Here is a 20,571-nt window from a genome sequence, read left to right on the forward strand (position 1 = left end):
AACTTAAACCTAAAAAAAAAACCAGACGGAGAATCATTGTTTGTGAACATAGAATTTTTGCATTTAAATTGTAACTAATGACATAAAAATGCGATAGGTTGAGATGCGCGGAGCCAGTTAGAGGAGGATTTGGGTGCGACAGCGTGGAAAATTGATTAGAGAGGATATTAACTATGGTGCAGAATCACACATACTATATTATCACACAACACGTTACATGTAAATAAATGCGAACTATTTCGATACTAATCAACAGCTGACCATTCTTCTCACCGTCTGCCAGAGCGAAGTCCTCAACTTTCTTTATCATCAAATAAATTCCCAACAATTTTTCTCAATTCCGACCAAAACTGGCATTCATCACGAAAACTTTGACTTCGTCAACAACAATGCTCTTTGCCGTTTGTGTGATTAGAAGAAAGACACTGGTAATTATCTGAGTTGGTGATAGAAAAAGTCGAATCTCCTTCAGGGACCGGACCTTTTTGTAAAGTTGTTACCTCAATTTTCTAAACGAAACGCTCAACTTTTTTTTTTCCTTTATCGGTTTTCATTCTTCCATATATTGATTTTGAACGCAAACGTGATCGCAATTTCCAAAACAGTTTAGAAATGCGTTTCACTGGAATTTAAAAAGTTTCATACAAAAAAAAAGTTTGATGTTGTCGGGTCGAAATTTTAAACCACGCATGCAGCTACTGAAAACATCGTACCGAATGAAACAATCTCGATTCAGATTCCACCGAAAATATAAATTGAATCCAAATGACAATCACTTAGATTCAGATTTTAGTTAAATTTGAGCTGGGGTGACTCGATTTGGAGTAATAATGTTATAATTGTTAAACAAGCTCGTATCGTAATTGTAAGCAGAGGAAATTTGATAAACTGATTAAAGCAAAGGACGAGAAGATGTAAACTGAGAAACATCAGATCCATAAATAAATAGAATAGAGTCATCATATCAAAAACCATAAGAGTCTAGAAGAAACACACAAAACCACAATACTCTAGATATAGATATAGTACTACCCTCATACAGATATGAAGGAAGGTAAGATATAGAAAAATAGAAAGAGATCTATAGCTCCGGAATACACACGAACGAACATCATGAATAATAATAATAATGCTATACCCGATCAATTTTTTTTTCCAAAAATACGAATCTCCATCGCAAAGACTTAGATCCGAAGAGCAGACCCGAAAACAAGAGCCGCGACGGCCGCAACTCCAGCTGAAACGATCGACGGAGAGAAAGCACCAGATCCGGACGTAGGGCTTGGGGCTGGAGACTCAGACTGAGCAGAAGCGACGGTAGCTACGACGGAGACGATCACCGCGACGAGAGCAACGACGGAAGACTTTGACAACGCCATTTGTGTTAGAGAGAGAAGGGAGAGGGAGCAAAAGGAGGCTAGTGTTTTTTTTTTTGTTGATTCGAAAATGCTTAAAGCTTTAGAAAGGTTTTTTTTCCAGAGTGTTGAGAATCAATAGCGATGATGAAGTGTTTATAAAGAGGCTGAGCTGCCCGGTTTAGCTGACCGGTTTTGCAACATTAGAATCCAGCTGGACCACCTGCGGGTCCCGCGAATCGTGTTCATCGACGGCTGGTTTCCCAACGCGTGTTCACTGAGATCTCGACAGGCTATCTCTCCGTTACGGCGCCGTTTGAAAGATATTTTATTCTGCAATCTTTTTTGAACGCCAACCGGGGTGCGTGCATCTAATTCTCCACCCTACGAAGCACAACGGTCGGTGAGATGGTTAGTTTGGCGCGTGAAGAATATGATGAGCTGTCTATTTTTTTACAGCTCACGCGGGTTCCGTGAAGGAAACGGACAAGATGCGCAGACTAGGTCCACATGGTGGTGGTGGTGTAACGGCTAAGACCAACTCCAATGGTGTTAACCACAGAGTCCTTAGTAATTAAAAATTAATTTTTTTTTGAATAGCTAAGGACTCTAATCATAATTATGAGTCCAATGGTGTTATCCATTTTGGAGTTCTTAGAATTTTTTTTTTTTGAATTGAATCTTAGAAATCATAAATTAATAATTTTGTAAAACATTTATATAATAAATTGTCATTTATTAAATGATTAAATGTAAACATACAAAATTAAACATCTTCATCATTACCAAATTTGTTCCAAATATTGTCAATCAAATCATTTTTTAATTGTTCATGTATACGCCTATCATGAACATGATTCCGTACGCCAAGCATATTACCGAGATTTGAAGGCATGTCGGTAGAATATGACATATCCACCTGTGAACTCCTACTCGAGTCTCCTTCTTCAAACGCAGATGTATCAAACTGAGTATAGCCATCCCATTCATTTTCTACTATCATATTGTGCAGTATGATACAAGTTCGCATAACCATCCCTATTTGTCTCATGTCCCACAAAATAGCCGGGTTTTTCACTATTGCAAATCGAGCTTGCAATACTCCAAAAGCACGTTCCACATCTTTTCTGGTTGCTTCTTGAACTTTAGCAAATAACTCGGCTTTAGGACCTTGAGGGAGTGAGATTGATTGGATAAATGTTGACCATTTCGGATATATGCCGTCGGTGAGGTAGTACGCTAAATCATACTGGTGTCCGTTGACCACGTACTGTACCCTTGGAGCTCGACCTTGTAAAATGTCATCAAAAACAGGAGACCGATCGAGGACGTTAATATCGTTTAAAGTACCAGAGGGACCAAAAAAAGCGTGTCATATCCAAAGATCTTTCGAAGCTACAACCTCCAAGACAATGGTCGGCTTTCCTGATCCCCGTGTATATTGTCCTTTCCAAGCGGTTGGGCAATTTTTCCACTTCCAATGCATACAGTCGATGCTTCCTATCATCCCAGGAAAACCGCGTATCTCTCCAATATCGAGTAGTCGTTGAAGATCGTCTGGGGTGGGTCTTCGTAGATACTCAACTCCAAACCACTGTATTACGCCTTCAGTGAAATTGCTTAAACACGAAAGTGCTGTGCTTTCACCAAGTCGGAGATATTCGTCAACAGCGTCAGCCGCACAACCATAAGCAAGCATACGAAGAGCTGCCGTACACTTTTGTAGCGGAGATAGACCTAACCTTCCAATAGCATCCCTTTTTTGTTGAAAGAATGAAATATTTTCAGATAGGCGATCGACAATACGCATAAATATTTCCTTGTTCATGCGGAAACGCCGTCTGAATAAATGAGCCGGAAATGTCGGATCATCACAGAAGTAGTCTTTCCATAGACGGTTATGGCCCTCCTCGCGGTTTCGTTCGACGTATACACGTTTGTTCTGTTTCTTTGTTCGGTTCTCCACAATGTTATTGTAGCTATCTTCAAAATATTCATCGATAGCCTCATCCAAAGCCGCATTTAATCTTCGATCGACTTCATCTGCCATCTATTTGTGTATATATTATACGCATAATAAAACTGTTATATTAAGAAATTAAATAAGTCCACTAACGAAAATTATTTATGATTAACAATCCTAGTTATCATAATAAAACTGATCTTAAAAAGATATAGTACATGAATATATTATAACAAAAAACAAGTGGTAGAGAAATTTTTAAGCACAAAAAAATGCTAATGGCTTATTTAATAATACGATTTAAACATTTCAAACAACATTTCAAAAAATGCGTAATGACTATCGAAGTGAAGATGGTGATTCTATTTCTTATCATTACAAACAGATAAAAGAAGGAGGATTATAATTTCTAACCTGAACCAATTATAGAAAGAGGATATTTGTTGACAGAATAATGAGTTACAGAGAGTCTTGGATTAAGGAAAATAAGATAATGATCAAACTGTTCTGAGAACAAGAAGAGAACAAGCAGAAGAACTGGTTTTCTTAACAAGATTTAGAAAAAGCGTGAGTACAAGAAGAGACACTACAAACTGACTTATAAAGGCAACTTGGAAATACAAAGAAACAACGAAACAGACACCCGTGACTTGGTGCACATGAAAATAGGAAAGCAAGACAGAAACAAATAACCCGTGACTTGGTTCAGATACAAAGCAACACATAAACTAAGAACTCGTGAATGAACAAGGAAGAGACACCATCCTTTGTCTTCATCTGGTACATGGTCTTCAGCTTTACCTGAAACAGAGAATAGGAGATGAGTTAGTAAAGTAAACACTAGTTCGAAACTTCTAATGCAAACATCACTAAAGCTAACAAACCATCAATCATGACAACATTTCAGACAAAAGTTTCATTTTGAGAGCTAATTCCATCTCAGAGAGAGGCTCGGGCTTTGCAAGTAAACTTTCAAGCAAACTTTGCTTGGAGATTTATTTTTTCATCTCCAACAGTCCTTGTAGCTTCGCCAATTCTTCTTCTTTTCCCGTTTTATGCCTCTTCCCGCAGCCTTAGCAGCTTTAACCCCTATTGGTCTCTCTTCTGGCTCTGGAACTGGAGAATCCACTGGTTTCCGCTTGTCCTTGTCCTTCTCCAGATACGTTGAGCACCATTTAACATCGTGCCTAAGCTCTCGCCAGGCATGTTCCAAGTTGAACTTCATGTTCTGGTCACTGTAGAAGATATCCAACGCTTGCTTCATCAGATCGTCCTCATTTTGCCCGCTTCTCTGCTCCCTCAGTGCCATGTCGTAGCATCCAGCAAACTTACAGACCAAATCATTGATCCTAGCCCATCTTTGCTTGCATTGACCTAGTTCTCCTCGCACTGTCCCAACCAGGAGAGGACTGGAGTTGTAGTACTCGACAATCCTCTTCCAGAAGGCACCAGCTTTTTGTTCATTACTCACTATTGAATCTTTGCTGGTGTTGAGCCAAGCACCTATGAGGATTATATCCTCCTTCACAGACCACTTTCTCCTCTCTTTAACTCTAGACTCTTCAGGACATTGGCTACTAAAGAAAGGAGTTTCTAATGAGTCAAGGTCGACTGATCCTTGACTCGCTAAGAGGTTAACAAAACAAGGGGACCTTGCCATTTAGGAGGAACTCTCAGTGATTCTCTACTAGAATCAGAGAGGATTAAATAAGGGATTCAACATTGAATCCTAGTAGAAAAATGTCAAATCAGAACAGCTAGAGACAATTAAATGCAATTTTACTTTGCAAGATGTAGTTACGGTAAATTTAATAGTGGTTTAGTGTGCATTTATAACTACCAAGTTGGAAAGTACAAACTGCAAAGTAAATGTTTTCAAAGCATAGGAATCAAATCCGTTTTCAAACTACAAAGTTACCGATAGTCCTATTCGTTTCAATTCTAACTGCTAATTTTAAACTAGAGAGTTAAAGAAGACATGTAACTTTAAACACTAACCTCAGAGGACTCTCTCAAGGTCAGACACACGCCTAAGCAACATCCTCACCTGGGCCTGAACAGACATCAGAGAAACAAAACAATAGGTTAGAATGACATACAAACAACTATCAAGTTTTGATTCTGTTAACATAGAAACTCACCTTTAGTTCGTCGCATTCTCTGAGAAGCTTCTCATGCTCGTGAACCCTTATTTTGAGCCTCTCCACCTCTTGTTGCACACCCATAACCCATGGCTGCCTAAAATGCATCCTGTCATTCTGCAAAGAAGAACAAACTTTGTCAAACAGCAATGGATCCAAAAAAAATATATTTCAAACAACAATTGATCAAACAGCAAGAGACATAACACTTCAAACCTCGAAGTCTTTGCAGATGAAGTATCGTTTCCCTGGGAGGTAGTCATATGTATCCTCTTCATCTACGGATTCCTTCGTGATTGATCCACAGGGGCACAATTTGGGAATCCCTTGTTGCGCATCTGCAACGAAATGGAGCATGTCGTAGTGTGCTTTGCGTGCCTTCATATCTCGCAGTTCTTCCTCCATTTCACAACCTGCGAGAATAATTTGTTTTTAAGATTTACTGGATTGTAACCATTCAAAACAGATAACCTATTATAATCAAACTAGACGAATTTCATTCAAAAAACATGGAAGAAGAAATAATCAAACCCATACGAAAACCCTTAATCAATTATCACCTCAATCCCGAACCTTTAATCGCGAAGAAAACACCAAACAAGTGAATCGAGAAGAAGAAAATAGGTAACCCAGACGAAAACCCTAATCCGATAAAATCCCCAATTCGATTAAAAACCCTAAATCTATTTAAACCCAACAATCGAACCCTAAAAACTGATGAAATAAACATGCATCCACTCCATAAGGAAAGAAATTGAACAAAGAGCTCGGATTTACCTTCAACAAAGACGCTCTCTTATCGCCTCTTGTATCCCCTTTCTTATTGCGTCTCGTGTTTTTTTTTCAGTTGCTCGCGAAAGTGAATGATTTTTCTCACTCTTACGAAACACAACCGTTTTCCCGAGCCAATCCTGTAGTGCCAGCACATCAAGGATTTGGTCCTTAGTTCCCTTAATTAAGGACTCATTCTTAACTTGCCGATTTTTTTTAATATTATTATAATCCCTTTAGCTTAAGGATTTATGTTAAGGATTCACTTAACAGCCCGCGTTGCGGGTGGTCTAATGCTCTTATGAGCTTTTAAAATACGTAGACATGTGTACTTGTGTAGAAATACTTATTTTAATTACTATTTTCATTGAATTGATTACACTAAGAAACACTTTTTGACTTTCTATTACACTTATAGACACTTCTTACATGTGACACACTTTGTTGTGGGCCAGCAACAGATTGTGGACAATTTTGCCCTTAATGGAAATGACACTTGTGGATGAGTGATTTGTGGACGAGTGATGCGTGGTTAGGTGATTTGTGGACGGGTGATGTGTGGATCAGTGATGAGTAATGTGTGGATATGTGATGTTAATGTGTTTATAGTAGATAACGTGGACAAACTCTCTGTTTTGATTCCATAAAACTATACAACAATACGTGGACATGGACTCATGTTATTAAAATTATACCATAAAACGTGGACACAGACTCTATTATCTCCAATACAAACGCTTGGCTTCTTCAGCTCAATTGATAAATTATCTACAGTTAAACTTCAATCAAGATGAGAAAGAGATGATATTGTGAGTATGAGAGGAGAGAAAAATCGAAGAAACGTTTACCTTTTGTCGGAGAGTAATAGATTTTGCATGTCAGAGATTTCTGATCTAAGGAATTTGCGCTTTGTCATGATGTGGATGAATGTAATTTTGATTAGAGTTGAATTTAGATCCCGAGATGATGAATGTAATCGAATGAATATTGTCCATATCCACAATTAGTTTATAATTCTGTTAAGATGTTCATGTCCACAACTAATTTATAATTCTGTTATCCACGCTTTGATGTCCACGTCCACATTTTGTTTACACATTAATATATATAATATATATATATGAACATGGATCTTAAAAGATAGAGAATTTTATATATAGTTCATTATGATAATTATTTTTGTTTAATATATTTTAGAACTTGAGATAAAAGTAAATAAATACATAACGTAGAATAAGAAAAATAATAAAATGAAATAAGAAGATGAGAGAGTTTATCTTTAGTTTAGGGTCATAAGAGTCTTTTTGACAAAAAAAAGTGTATCTCAAGTGATAAGTGTCTTATAGTGTAATTTGAATGTGGAAAAATGTCTTAATAGGTAAAAAATTCATTTTCATTATTCTTAACGTAATTCGCGTCATTGTTTTCTCGGTTTTTTGTTTGGTAAACTTTTTGTTTGGTAAACAAACAAATGTTGGTTTCCAAGACTTGGAAGTTATCACTGATGTGTATATTTTACTTTCTATTTCCTTTTGGATTCGTGAAAATCAAAATGATAATCACTGATTAATTTGAAATGAGTTGGAGAATAATGAATAATTCTAAATACCATTTTTGACCAAATTAAATACAACATTTAATGCTATTTATGTATAATAGATTTTCAACTTTGAATAAATGAGAAAATTAGTTGAAGGGATGTAATGTAACACGTATCCTCGATACGTATTGTTAAGCAGCACCTTGAACAAGAAAAAACTACTTTCATTATTTTGTTTTGATAATCTGGTGGATTTTGTGGAATTTTCTCCATTCTAGTAAACATAGGTTATAATCTGGTGGATTCTGTGGAGTATGTGGTAAACAATAACTAGTAAATAATAAAAAGATGTCATTATTATATTCTTTTATGTACACTAAAATAAACATTAGCCTGATGACAGCCTTTTAAACTACTTTAACGAATTGCCCATAAAGAGTTAACTTTATTGAATTGTTTATACTATAAAAAGACAGATGGTAGCCGGTTGGCAGGCTCTTGAGGGATTCGAGAAGTTTCCAATAGGCGTAAAAGTGTGAATACACCTGGCTGTCTTTTGTTCCCATTCAAAGCAAAAAAGACTTGGTCGGTAAGCAATTTACTAGTATAACTTCTAAGAATCAAAAGAAAACGAGTTAGAGACGACTCCTCACGAGATAATTCAGACTTTGGAATTACCTACCAATCTACCAACCGTTAATTTGTTTGGTTCAAAACATATACTATTATTCTCAGAATCTCGAAATGATTCAGCAGAATTGTGCATGACCGCATCTTAATGTTTCCTATCTGGTTGAAGGCATCAGGGATGTGAACCTTAGAAACCCACATTGTTCTATACATAGCTTTTCTTGAGGTATAAAGATAAGGCTATAAGCATATGAATGGATCCTGTTGTGCAACGTTATCTCTTATAATATCTCATTTTCTTCCAAACTAGTATACAAAAACAAACAAAATAAAATAATAATATCACAGTAATTTCTTGGACAGAATCCATATCACATCCATTTCATTATCTCTATTTGGTTTCAAGAGGTTCAGAGACACTCCTCTCTATCTCAATATCCCAGAATCTTGGGAGCTATGTGAAGCAAAGACTCTAAAGCACTTGGAGCAAACTTCCTCGCAAAGAGATAACACATGGAAGTGTTACGACCATTGTAAATGCAGTTCTTTCCATCAAGTATCTTTTCAAAGAACCTCTCCGTAATGTCAGACCGCCCAAACGTAGCCGGGTGGGGGCCGCCCCTAGACCAGTCCACCCACGTCAGGCTCCGGTTAGCCAGCGCCATTGGTTTCTCAATCGTCAACATCGTAGGGAAATAATGCTCGTCCACATAGCAAGCAGGCCTACAAAAATCTTTGAACTTCGGGTAATACAAAGTGTCTTTGACAATGGTGGCTGCGAGTTCTCGGTTAATCTCAAACCATTGAGACCCTTTTCGCCATTTGGTGATGGGAACTTCAGGTTCCATGTTGTGGTTGTAGCGGCCTCGCCCAAACGGTCCAGGGTCATCAAAAGCGCCCATGAAGCTGTGTTTCGATCGGCTTAAGTAGCTGTAGATCGTCGTGAAGTTGAAGAGCGGTATGCATGACTCCGAGACGAGAACAAACCATTCGTTGGAGATATCGAGAAGCGCGTTAGCTAGTAGCCGCTTCTCCGCATCGCACATGGTCATTCTCCCCCATTCCGCAACCTGCACAATGAAGTAGATTTCCAAATTACAATCAGATCAAATACAGAACCAACTCGCTGCTTAAAGTAACCAGACAGAACTGCTTGAACACAAGGCTGGCTACTAAAGAAACCAAGTATGATTCAAAAGTCACACTTTCTGATACTCTATGTGATTAGTAACCCCAACAAATACTTCAATAAGAATGACTACATGGAATCTCATTACTAAATGTAAATGCTATCCACCAAACACAGAGAGGTGTCAAAAGAACCAGACCTGACTCGGTATCTGCCTCTGGTGAAAAACAGAAGTAGCTGGAAACTTGGCGGTAAAAGACGGATGCGGATGAACATAAACCGAGTAAAGCCCCTTGTGACCCTTCAAAAACCTCTCCCAGAGCAAAGCAAGCGGCAAGGGACCTTTAGTCAAGAACATAAACGCAACCTTCGGAACCCTCTGAAACGGATACTCTTTCCTCCGAGGCCAGAAAGAAGCGCGCCAAAGAAGCTCTTCGTCGCTCATGTTATGCATCAGAACAGCAGGAGGCTGTATCCATTTACCTAAACTGTTGGGCTCGTCCTCGCGGCACGTCACGAAGCCAGAAGTGACGGTGGTTACTACGCTTTGTAATCCAGTATACTTGATTGTAGATACACTAATGACGAAGACGGTAAGAGCGAAAGCAAGGAAAAGGCCTAGTATTAGAAGCAGTTTCGCTGGAAACGGCTTAGACTTGCCTGTTCTAGTTAAGATTCCGTTCTCTTTCCCATCTTCCATCTGTATAACCCTAGTCTGCATCCTTATAAAGAGACTCTAGTATCAAATCTAAGCAACCGATTTGCTGATTTTTTGAATCGCTATCAAGTAGCCTAACACTTTGATTAACTTAGTGAGATCCTAATTTACTTGGAGACTTCGGGATCTCATCTATAATCAAGAAAGTCTATGAAGCAGCTTCATCCTGACTCTAGCACGCGGAATCTCCAAAGAAAGTAGTATCTCTAGTTGATTCGAACGATATTTCTCCGCCGGAATAGCAGATCGGAGCTCGGAGAAGTGAATCAACTTTTGTAACCGTCGGTAAGTTGATCTGAGAGCGTAAGTGGATCCGGAGCTAGTAGCTACTTGAGGAAACTAAGTGAAAGCAGAGGATGATCCACGTGTCGAGCTTACGAGAACCGAATAGTGTGAAGATTACAGGAAAAGTACTGAAAACTTACCAATCGATCTTCAAGCTTTGGAGATGGAGAGAGAGAGAGAGAGGGGGTGATGATGATGAATCGAGAAGACTAACTTTGAAAAGTAAAGTGGAAGCGGTTTCTTTTTCTGGCTGACCGCTTTGTCTGTTCTCGCGTAGTCTTTGGGAAATATCGGAATCAAATCATGCGTTAACTTTTTTTTTTAATTTACTTCCTTTAATTTTTTTTAGGATTAATAAAGTTTTAGAATTGCGTGGTTTTAATGTTTTTTATTGTTGGACTGTAATTAAATCCCAATAATGAATGAAAAAGATTTGTGGCGATATGATTCATCATTCATATCAAACGAAAGGAAAAATGTATGGACAAATATGCCAATGAATTCTCTGTAAGGCCCGGACGAGATACATATACTTTGTTCCATCACCGAAACAAAACTTAACGACAGGTGATGATACTCTCTTCTCAGAAACCATTAAGATTCTCTCATTTTAGACCCAAAGTAATGGTCACAGCAACAATGGCATCAAGGTGTAAGAACAACAAACCCAATATAATAAAACAGAGGTATTTTTCCAGTATGAATGTAGAATCAAGCCTGATATGCTTTTTTCCATCTGATGCAATTCACTGCTTAAAGCCTCCGGATCGGTGGTACCTTTGGTTACTGAGGCTGGAGAATGAGACAGTGTGAAGGTGTGTGAGAGATAGATCCAAACTAGGAGTTAACCGATAACTCTAGGAATGGTGAAGCTAGCCTAGAAGGAGATTACTGAGGAAGAAGAATCACCTCGAAGGTACTAGATCCTTGATGAAATAGAGCAGAGAGTTTTAGAGGTTTATGAGATGAAATATTTCTTGATTAAAAACTTCTGCAAATGCAGGGGAAGAGTACAAATACTAAAGTTCGATGGTCACACTAACGGTCCAAACAATGACCTGTCAATGATGATTAGAAAGCATAAAGCAAAAGCATAAAGCAAAGCATATCTAATGAATATGCTTTTGTGATAAGGTTGGCGAGTGTGACTCAGCCTGTGACAATACTCCCTCCTTCAGAGCAACCTTGTCCTCAAGGATTGAATAAAGGATACTTGGCGTTGAAGTCACTGAAGAACTCCCAAGTTGCTGTTGCAGGTGTCTCTCCTTTCCATTGAACCAAAACCTTTGTTGCAGCTGTGTTCTGGCGCTTAACTGTCTTCGTCTCCAAAATGGCTTCAGGTTCTTTGGATATCCCGAAGTCAAGCCAGTATTGCGGAACAGCGGGGGATAAGGTTGGTGGGTTAGGACAGAGCTTTAGTTGACTGACATGAAAGGTGTCATGTATAGCCGCCTCTGGAGGTAGCAACAACTTGTAAGCTACGAGGCCTATGCGGTCAACCACGCGGAAAGGGCCATAGAAGCGTGGTGATAGCTTATGTGGGATTTTCCGGTTCTTGAGGGTATGCTGGCGGTATGGCTGCAGCTTCAGATAGACATGATCACCGATCTTGAACTCACGGGGAGAACGGTGAGCATCAGCATATTGTTTCATTCTGTTTTGAGCGCGGAGGAGGTGAAACTTAAGCATGTTGATCACTTCTTCCCGCTTTTGTAGGCTGCGATCCACAACAGAGGATGAGCTTTCACCGGGGAGGTATGGGAGATGAAGGGGAGGGGGTTGGCCATAGATTATCTCATAAGGTGTAGAGCGTATGGCAGAGTGAAAGGTTGTATTGTACCACCACTCAGCTAATCCCAGCCATTTGCTCCACGAAGTTGGTGTTTCTGCAGTCATACAGCGCAGATAGGTTTCCAACGTCTTGTTTGTCACCTCAGTTTGTCCGTCTGTCTGAGGGTGGTAGGCGGTGGAGCGTTTGAGATCGACCCCGTGAACCCTGAAGATTTCTTTCCATACCTCACTGAGAAATGTAGGGTCTCTGTCGCTTATCACGTCTTTGGGCATTCCATGAAGCTTGAAGATGTTGTCAAGGTAGGCTTGTGCCACAGTTAAAGCCGTGTAAGGGTGGGATATGGCGATGAAGTGAGCGTTTTTGCTCAAGCGGTCGATGACTACCAGGATGCAGCTTTTCCCATGAGAGGTAGGGAGGCCCTCTATGAAGTCGAGGCTGATAGATTCCCAGATGCCATCAGGGATGGGTAGAGGTTGTAGAAGGCCTGGCTTAGCTGCATTATCATACTTGTTCTTCTAACAAATAGAGCAGTTGCGTATGTAGTTCTGAACTTCCAAATTCATTTTTGGCCAGTAGAACAGAGATTTGATGCGATGCAAGGTGGCGTCTCTACCAGAGTGACCGCCAAGAGCTGAGTCGTGAAGCCAGTTGAGTATGTGTAGCCTCACGTCAGTGTCTTTCCCCACTACCAGTTTGCCTTTTCTGCGTAGCTCTCCATTTGTAAATGTGAACTGAGAGTGAGAAGCCTTGTTTGCTTGGAGGTCTGCGATGATGCTTCTCAAGTGAGGGTCAGTTTCCCACAGTAGTTTCAAGGAGTCGTAGAATCCAGAGTGATCTTGAGAAAGAACCATGCTTAGTAGTTCAGAACCAGAGACTCGAGAAAGTGCATCGGCGACAACGTTGTCTTTACCCTGCTTGTAGCAGATTTCAAAGTTATACCCCATGAGCTTAGAGATCCACATATGTTGGAAAGGTGTGGTGATCTTTTGCTCCATGAGGTATTTAAGGCTCCTTTGATCCGTGTTGATGATGAAAGGACGGTGAGCGAGGTAGGCATGCCATGTTTGAACTGCGTGCACTACTGCCATCAATTCTTTTTCATAGACGGAGAGGTTCTGATGTCGTGGTCCGAGGGCACGGCTGATGAAGCATATAGGGTGTTTTCCTTGCATAAGGACAGCACCTATGCCTGTGTTTGAAGCATCTGTCTCTACTATGAAAGGCTCATCAAAGTTTGGGAGGGCCAGTACCGGAGTAGAGCTTAGCGCTGCTTTGAGGCAGTTGAAAGCATCAGTAGCATCATGGAACCAAGAGAACCCATCTTTCTTTAGAAGTTGGCTGAGGGGACGTGCGATGGAGCTGTATCCCTTGATGAAACGTCGGTAGTAATTTGCCAATCCCAAGAAGCTCCGAAGTTGCTTCTGTGTCGTAGGGATTGGCCAGTTACGTATAGCTTCAATCTTCTTAGGATCTGTGCTTACACCCTCTGCCGAGATGAAATGTCCCAAGTATTCTATCAAAGTAGCCCCGAAAGTGCACTTTGAAAGCTTGAGATAAAGTTGTTGCTGTCGTAGGATGTTGAAGACTTTATTCAGGTGGCGCAAATGATCCTCCCAAGTCTTGCTATAGACAAGTATATCGTCGAAGAAGACGAGTACAAACTTCCGAGAAACGTGCTGGAAGATGTGGTTCATCAGGCTTTGGAAGGTACATGGCGCATTTGTAAGGCCGAACGGCATTACCAGATATTCGTAGTGACCGTTGTGGGTTTTGAAAGCTGTTTTGTAGACATCATCCTCTGACATACGGAGTTGATGAAAACCTGCGCGCAAGTCTAGCTTGGAGAAATACTTAGCGCCTCCGAGCTCATCCAAGAGGTCTTCGAGCAGAGGAATGGGGTATTTATCCTTAATAGTCTGCTTGTTGAGGCCCCTATAGTCGACGCATAGTCTCCATGTGCCGTCTTTCTTTTTGACAAGGACAATTGGAGATGCGTAGGGACTAGAGCTGGGTTGAATGATTCCTTGTGTGAGCATGTCCTTTATCATCGTGTCAATTGTGTCCTTTTGCAACGACGAATATCGGTAAGGACGCAAGTTGACTGGGTTGGAACCGGTGAGCACAGGAATCTGATGATCAAACCCTTCACGGAAAGGTGGTAGTGATGACGGCTCTTGAAAGATATCAGAGAAAGCCGTGAGCATCTGTTGAAAGTCTGGATCATCAGCATTTGTGGTTGCTGAGGCTGAGATGTGGGAGAATAACATAGCAGGGTTGAGGTCATAGTGATCCTCCTGGTTGCTATCTATCTCACGCAGCTGTATTAAGGCAATTTGAGGTTCCTGTATCATAAGCTTGTTTAAGCTAGAGCCCTTGATCACCTTTCCACCTGTTTTGACCACTCCACGAAGTACGTGTTTAGTGCCAAAGAGTGAGAATTCCATTCTGAGGTTGAGGAAGTCCCATAGTATAGGACCCAACGTGCAGAGCCATTGAACCCCTAAGACAAAGTCGCAGCAATCCAGTGGGACTGTTCTGATCTCTGTAGTGAATGAGGAGCCTTGTACTTTCCAGGTGAAGGCGGAACACTTGTAGTTGGTGAGTAGGGTGTCACCAGTGGCAGCCTTTACAGACATTGGTTTAGTGGATTCCAGCTGACAACCAAGTTGACTTGCGATGTTGATATCGAGGAAGTTATGGGTGCTTCCCGGGTCCACCAATATGTGTAGCTTGTGCTGGCCGTAGTGACCTACCAAGCGCATGCAGTTGTATGAAGTGGAGCCGTTAATGGCGTTGATGGAAAGCACCGGAGCTTCATCAGGTTGGTTATTGATTGCAGCAGCAACCAATGCTGTTGCGTGTTGCTCGGTATCAGATGAGTTGTCATCAGAAGTGTAGTCAACATCGTCACACTCCATAACATAAATTTGAGAGTGTTTATGTTTGAGTTGATGGCCTGGGGTGAAAGGTTCATCACAGAACATGCAGAGGCCTTTTGAGCGTCTATCCTGCATTTCTTGGTAGGAGTATTTCCTTGGAGGTTTATCAGGGTTGTTTCGAGGGATAAAGTTTGGTTTTTGGGTATCTGTGGCTTCGTTGGGGGTTGTGGGTGGGGTGTTTTTGTGGAAAGGGCGTTGATATGGATTGAAGGGAGCTCGGGTTTTTTGTGGTATGTGGGACAGGGACGATTCATGGAGGGAAGCTATCTTAGCAGCGCTTGCTATAGAGGTAACTTCAAACTGTCTGGTGTGTAGGGAAAGGTGGGGGTTCATGTTGGCTAAAAAGATGCTGAGAGCGTGAGCTTCAGGTAGCACCAATCTCATCCGAGCAGTCTCGAACTTATCGAGGAATGTGATTACTGAGTCAGATCCTTGTTTGAGCGCAACGAGCTCAGCGAGAGGATCATCGAACAACTTGCTAAAACGAGCAGAGATCTCAACAATATATTCTGTCCAAGAGGGGAACAAGCCATACCGAGTGCTCATGTAGTTGTGGTGCCATTTAGTGGCCTTGCCGGTGAGGTGCATCGCAGCCAATCGGACTTTGAGCTCCGGGGGAGTCCCGTCGATATCGAAGAACTGCTCACATTTGGACAACCAGTCACGTAGCTCCGTACCGTCAAAAGCGGGGAAGATAATCTTCGAGAGACGTGAGGTGAGGCGACCGTAGTTGCCTTGTTGGTGGTAGTCAGTCAGATCTCCGCGGCGTGGGTAACCGTTCAGATCTGGAGGGTCTGGTGGGCGGGAAGGGGTGTGGTTGATGGGTGTTGGTGGGTGGGAAGGGGTGTGGTTGATGGGTGTTGGTGGGTGGGAAGGTCCGGGGTCCATCGGAGCTTTTCCAGGTGCTTGAAGATGATTACCGTTGAACATCATTGCTTCAAGCCTGTCGAAGCGAGCGTTGAGAGAGTCGTTCTGAGATTTGACCTCAGCAGCCAAGACTTCGTGGAGTGACCGGATCTCATCGACGTGTTCAGTCAAGGAGCGTTCTTGGAGACGAGTTTCCACCATTGCTGCGCCGAGGATCGAGTGCTCTGATACCAATGAGACAGTGTGAAGGTGTGTGAGAGATAGATCCAAACTAGGAGTTAACCGATAACTCTAGGAATGGTGAAGCTAGCCTAGAAGGAGATTACTGAGGAAGAAGAATCACCTCGAAGGTACTAGATCCTTGATGAAATAGAGCAGAGAGTTTTAGAGGTTTATGAGATGAAATATTTCTTGATTAAAAACTTCTGCAAATGCAGGGGAAGAGTACAAATACTAAAGTTCGATGGTCACACTAACGGTCCAAACAATGACCTGTCAATGATGATTAGAAAGCATAAAGCAAAAGCATAAAGCAAAGCATATCTAATGAATATGCTTTTGTGATAAGGTTGGCGAGTGTGACTCAGCCTGTGACAGAGAAGAAATCATCTGACATTTCAGGTGTTTGTTGTTGTTGCTGCTGCTGCTGTGCACTGTAGAGTCCCGTTTTACCTAGCCCGGATCCTGCACCCATGGACCACCCTGAGTAGTACGCAGCAGCAGATGCCTTGTTCCCTTCTTCATTGCTCAGGCCTCCCACAACGCCCACATCCGCAAGAGAAGCCTTTTTAGCTGGTTACATGGAGAATAAATTAGCAGGTACTCTGAAAGCAAAAAGCCCTATAATTTACTGACGCATTGGTAAGTCAAGCTACATGTTATTGGAGCTCATGTGGGCTAAGTATTTCGACTCATAAGATGTATATATATATATATATATATATTCATAATTCATTAATTAGGGATGTAATTCATCAACTATGCCGTGTGGGTTTGATCTGCAACAGATTCGGTTCATGAGAAAATAAACTACAATTTTTTAGTTATCTATCATATACTAGTGCACAGCAAAAGTCCACAAGAAAAAGTTAAGAGAAAGTTTTGACTTACGAGCAGTTATGTTGAGATCAATTAGTCCACGGCTCAGCGAATCTGCCCAGATTCCAGATTTCACTTGGAAAGGATCCTTCTTTTGCAACTGCTGTGGCTTTGAGTTTGCCAGAGACATTGGGCTTGTGGTGGTTGTTGCACTCCCATGTAGAACTGGAGCCTGTGGACCTGTAGAGACTGGAGCCGAGTGAGAAGTGAAGGCGCCAAAAGGATCAGTTCCATCAAAATTTTCCATAGGAACTGCAGCAAATGGGTCAACAATGCTTGGAGTGGTCATCGGCTCAGGTTTAGGAATCTTGGCTTCTGGGCGTGCAACTGTTTCAGGAGATGCAAAAAGATCAACCGTCGGAGGAGCTGAAGAAACCGTGCCAGAAGTTTCAGATACAGAGAAAAGGTCAACTTCTTTCTGCAGAAACAAACATGAGGAAGGATATGAGCCTATGATTCAACAGGACAAGTCATTGTAAAGTGTAATGAGCAGCTCGAGTTGCATCATATGAATGGGCTTTTAATCGGGGAAATTTTAATGTTAAAAGCTGTATACTAGCTTGGAAGAAAGAAGTCACACACCTGTGTCTGCGACCCAAAGTCTGTTCCTGGACTGGAGGCTGATACAAAAGATGCATCAGCAAACAAGTCCGCCTCTTGAAACTTCCCATTATTGTTGGTGGAAGATGTTTCAGTTGGCCCAGAATCCAAGAAGTCACCAATCAGATCTGCTCCAAAAAGGTCCACTTGGTTGGCACTACCTGTGGAAGGCTCTGCAGAAAAGAAAAACCATACATATAAGACATGGACATACAAAAAATGTACACACACAAAACCAAATTTTACTCATTTAAAAATAAACATTCAGCAAGTTCAGCCATCGTTGAAAGTAACATACTATTACTCGAAGTTCCACGTGGATCAAAGTCATCAAAATCATCATCGTTGTTTGAAGGAGCTGCAGATGCATGTGAAGGTATGGAACTATGTTTTCCAGAGTCGGGTGACTTTTTTCCACTGGATAGATTATCATGGTCCGTACTGCACATCAATGATTGAACCGACTGAGCAAGAATGCAATTTAATTTGTTCACACAAAATGAGTCAAAAACAAAACAAAGAAAAAGCATACGAGCATCATCAACTGAGAAAACTCTCACGTTGAAGATACACCCAAAATCAATAAGTCAATAACAACAGCATGTCAATGGGGGCTGAGACAAAACCTGTCATACCGTGAAAAGCTTTTCTTCGAAGTGTAGCTTCGCTCTTCGCTTTTAACACCGCGCCTTGACTTTTGAAAAGACTCGTAGTCGTCCTTGTCTTTTCCTCTGGAATCCCTATCATAACTGCTTGAACCACTTTGAAAACTACCACCAAACGAAGCTGAACCAGACTTATATGATATTCCTGTTGATGAGAGGCCAACATACCTAATTCGAGGCAGCAAAACCGATTAAATGCGACAACGCGTAAAGAAGAACAGGCAAATTAGTTATATTCACTTGTATAGAAACTAACTTGTTACGATTGATTGTTGCTTTGTCTCTGATCTCTGAGATTTTCTCCTTATTATTCAAGAGGGCAACTATGTTCTCCGCCTTCTTTCTCACATTGATTCCCACATCTTTTCCATTCGGTTCAACATACTCAAAACTCGAGAGTGACTACATGGATGACAAATCACAAACAAAGATGATGTCAGTAAAAAAAACGAAACGGCCTATCAATATGTAAGAGAGATATACTGACAGATATTTGGTACGTATGCTCAATAATCTCATCAACTGCTCGTTCTGACCCATTTGAAATCAGATAATCAATAACAGCCAGCGCCTGGAAGAAGAAAAAAAAAATCGAATCATAAACTGTAACTTCCAAATATTACAGGGACATATCAAGAAGATTCTCACCTTATACACATATCGCCAATCCTTTCCCCTCTCAGTCAGTCTAGTCCACAAAACACCCATAACCATCTGGCACTCCGAGCTAAAAACATATAGCAAATGTACAAGGAAGGCAACATATAATCAAAATCATTTCCAAGTTTAATGAAATGTAAAAAAAAAAAAAGAAAAGAAAAAGAATCCAGAGATTACAATTTCTTAGTGGCTTGTGCAATCTCTGCCAAAGCAGTACCATGCGGACCCCAAGGCTCATTGTCAGTAGCATCTAATACCTGTACTTAAACATAGCCATTTGTTAATAAACAATATAAAGACTAGAGATGAATAAACTGAATACGATGATTACAATTTACACAGACAATATTGGAAACTAGGATACTAAGTTACCAACACATTGGACTCTGTAAACGTTATTAGTTGAAACATCAACTCTCAAGCTTAACTTGTAATTCCTTGGACTCGAACCCTAGACTTCATAGTCCTGAAGATGGATCTAATATATCAACTAAGAACCCATTATTCAGCATCCGAACACATTCAATACTCAATCATTTCGCATATCAATTAGCCGAGCAATATAGAGACACTGTTTGCACATAGTAGAAAGGATTAAAAAGAAATCACCTTTTGCTCCATCTCTGGAACCTGCAAAACTTTCAGATTCACCTCCCTCTTTCTGTAAGTGAAAAATCAATCGAAGATATCATCAACCAGTGATCTACCAGATTTGAATCGAAACACAATCTAATATCTATCGAAATCGAATGAAAAATAGATAGAAAGGAGGGGCAAACCCACATCTCTCGAACCGTTTGATCGAAGACCTTCATGAAATCCATTTTTTGAATTCGCGAAAATGGTATGAGCAAAGGAACGAACTCCGGAAAATTTCTGGTGGGAGGAGGAAGTGTAGATCTGATCAGGGCCAGGGGTGGCGAGTTTTTTTTTTCTTTTTCTTTTGACAAATGCAAAGAAAGAATAAAAAATAAGAAGTAAGCACCTAACAAAAATCTACTTTTTTTCGCGCAATTTTTAGGCGTCAAATAACACCTGGGTGAGTCGACCGGTTTGATATTGGTTCACATAAGGTTAAGCTAATGACACTCTACGATAGGGCTGTTGCTAACAAATGACTATACCAAAGACAAAGACAGAGTTAACATCTGACTCGTTCAAACGCAGCGGTTACTGTTTCTGTTGCAGTTGCGGGAGTTTGCACGTGCGGGTGGTTGTGGTTTTTAGCGGTTTTAAGAGATTTGTATGACTGGTAATGCGGTTAAAAATTGATGCGTTTACGGGATACTTATGATTGGTTAACTACAAAATACAGTAACAGTTAAATAATAAATTAACAATATTTATATTTAATATAATTATAAAAAATATCAAAATTCATAAAATTATAATAAATATAATATTTATGTTTAGGAAGT

At 40.6% G+C, this 20,571-nt stretch overlaps 4 protein-coding genes across 5 annotated transcripts; all 4 read right to left on the minus strand.

The window, feature by feature from the left end:
* Positions 1-1,184: 1,184 nt before the first annotated feature.
* On the minus strand, positions 1,185-3,405 carry LOC106424527. Its single transcript, XM_013865292.1, has 3 exons — positions 2,844-3,405; positions 2,235-2,645; positions 1,185-1,417 (listed from the first exon to the last, which is right to left on the minus strand). Exons 1-3 carry the CDS (start codon positions 3,403-3,405, stop codon positions 1,185-1,187), a joined length of 1,206 nt encoding a protein of 401 aa, XP_013720746.1.
* Positions 3,406-3,660: 255 nt separating this feature from the next.
* LOC111209709 (glutathione S-transferase T3-like) lies at positions 3,661-8,543 on the minus strand. Its single transcript, XM_048769275.1, has 3 exons — positions 6,237-8,543; positions 5,676-5,872; positions 3,661-5,576 (listed from the first exon to the last, which is right to left on the minus strand). Exon 3 carries the CDS (start codon positions 4,976-4,978, stop codon positions 4,322-4,324), a length of 657 nt encoding a protein of 218 aa, XP_048625232.1. The 5' UTR covers positions 4,979-5,576; positions 5,676-5,872; positions 6,237-8,543; the 3' UTR covers positions 3,661-4,321.
* A 121-nt stretch (positions 8,544-8,664) lies between these two features.
* LOC106424623 (glycosyltransferase BC10-like) lies at positions 8,665-10,957 on the minus strand. Its single transcript, XM_048769272.1, has 2 exons — positions 9,729-10,957; positions 8,665-9,470 (listed from the first exon to the last, which is right to left on the minus strand). The coding sequence occupies exons 1-2, from the start codon at positions 10,248-10,250 to the stop codon at positions 8,832-8,834; spliced, it is 1,161 nt and encodes a 386-aa protein (XP_048625229.1). The 5' UTR covers positions 10,251-10,957; the 3' UTR covers positions 8,665-8,831.
* A 536-nt stretch (positions 10,958-11,493) lies between these two features.
* Positions 11,494-20,188, minus strand: LOC106424634 (clathrin interactor EPSIN 1-like). 2 transcript variants are annotated; one of them, XM_048769271.1, is made up of 12 exons: positions 19,937-20,188; positions 19,763-19,814; positions 19,331-19,410; positions 19,142-19,220; positions 18,981-19,064; positions 18,750-18,895; positions 18,455-18,661; positions 18,127-18,269; positions 17,811-18,001; positions 17,241-17,646; positions 16,719-16,922; positions 11,494-11,686 (listed from the first exon to the last, which is right to left on the minus strand). In XM_048769271.1, exons 1-12 carry the CDS (start codon positions 19,975-19,977, stop codon positions 11,682-11,684), a joined length of 1,638 nt encoding a protein of 545 aa, XP_048625228.1. In that variant the 5' UTR covers positions 19,978-20,188; the 3' UTR covers positions 11,494-11,681. The 2 variants fall into 2 exon arrangements, with proteins under 2 accessions (XP_048625228.1, XP_048625227.1); XM_048769270.1 differs by lacking the exon at positions 11,494-11,686 and having other exon boundaries at positions 16,526-16,922.
* Between the last annotated feature and the right edge of the window lie 383 nt (positions 20,189-20,571).

Source organism: Brassica napus, chromosome C9 (genome assembly GCF_020379485.1).
Source record: "Brassica napus cultivar Da-Ae chromosome C9, Da-Ae, whole genome shotgun sequence".
In the NCBI taxonomy this organism is placed as follows: Eukaryota; Viridiplantae; Streptophyta; class Magnoliopsida; order Brassicales; family Brassicaceae; genus Brassica; species Brassica napus.

Coding starts and splice junctions, on each gene's coding strand:
- LOC106424527 (XM_013865292.1), bottom strand. CDS start 3,405: ATGGCAGATGAAGTCGATCGAAGATTAAATGCGGCTTTGGATGAGGCT. Junction 2,646..2,843: donor GATGATAGGAAGCATCGACT/GTATGCATTGGA, acceptor ACATTTTACAAG/GTCGAGCTCCAAGGGTACAG. Junction 1,418..2,234: donor CGACATGCCTTCAAATCTCG/GTAATATGCTTG, acceptor AAAAAACACTAG/CCTCCTTTTGCTCCCTCTCC.
- LOC111209709 (XM_048769275.1), bottom strand. CDS start 4,978: ATGGCAAGGTCCCCTTGTTTTGTTAACCTCTTAGCGAGTCAAGGATCA.
- LOC106424623 (XM_048769272.1), bottom strand. CDS start 10,250: ATGCAGACTAGGGTTATACAGATGGAAGATGGGAAAGAGAACGGAATC. Junction 9,471..9,728: donor AGAGGCAGATACCGAGTCAG/GTCTGGTTCTTT, acceptor TTCATTGTGCAG/GTTGCGGAATGGGGGAGAAT.
- LOC106424634 (XM_048769271.1), bottom strand. CDS start 19,977: ATGGATTTCATGAAGGTCTTCGATCAAACGGTTCGAGAGAT. Junction 19,221..19,330: donor GCACAAGCCACTAAGAAATT/GTAATCTCTGGA, acceptor ATATGTTTTTAG/CTCGGAGTGCCAGATGGTTA. Junction 17,647..17,810: donor ACTTTGGGTCGCAGACACAG/GTGTGTGACTTC, acceptor TTGTTTCTGCAG/AAAGAAGTTGACCTTTTCTC.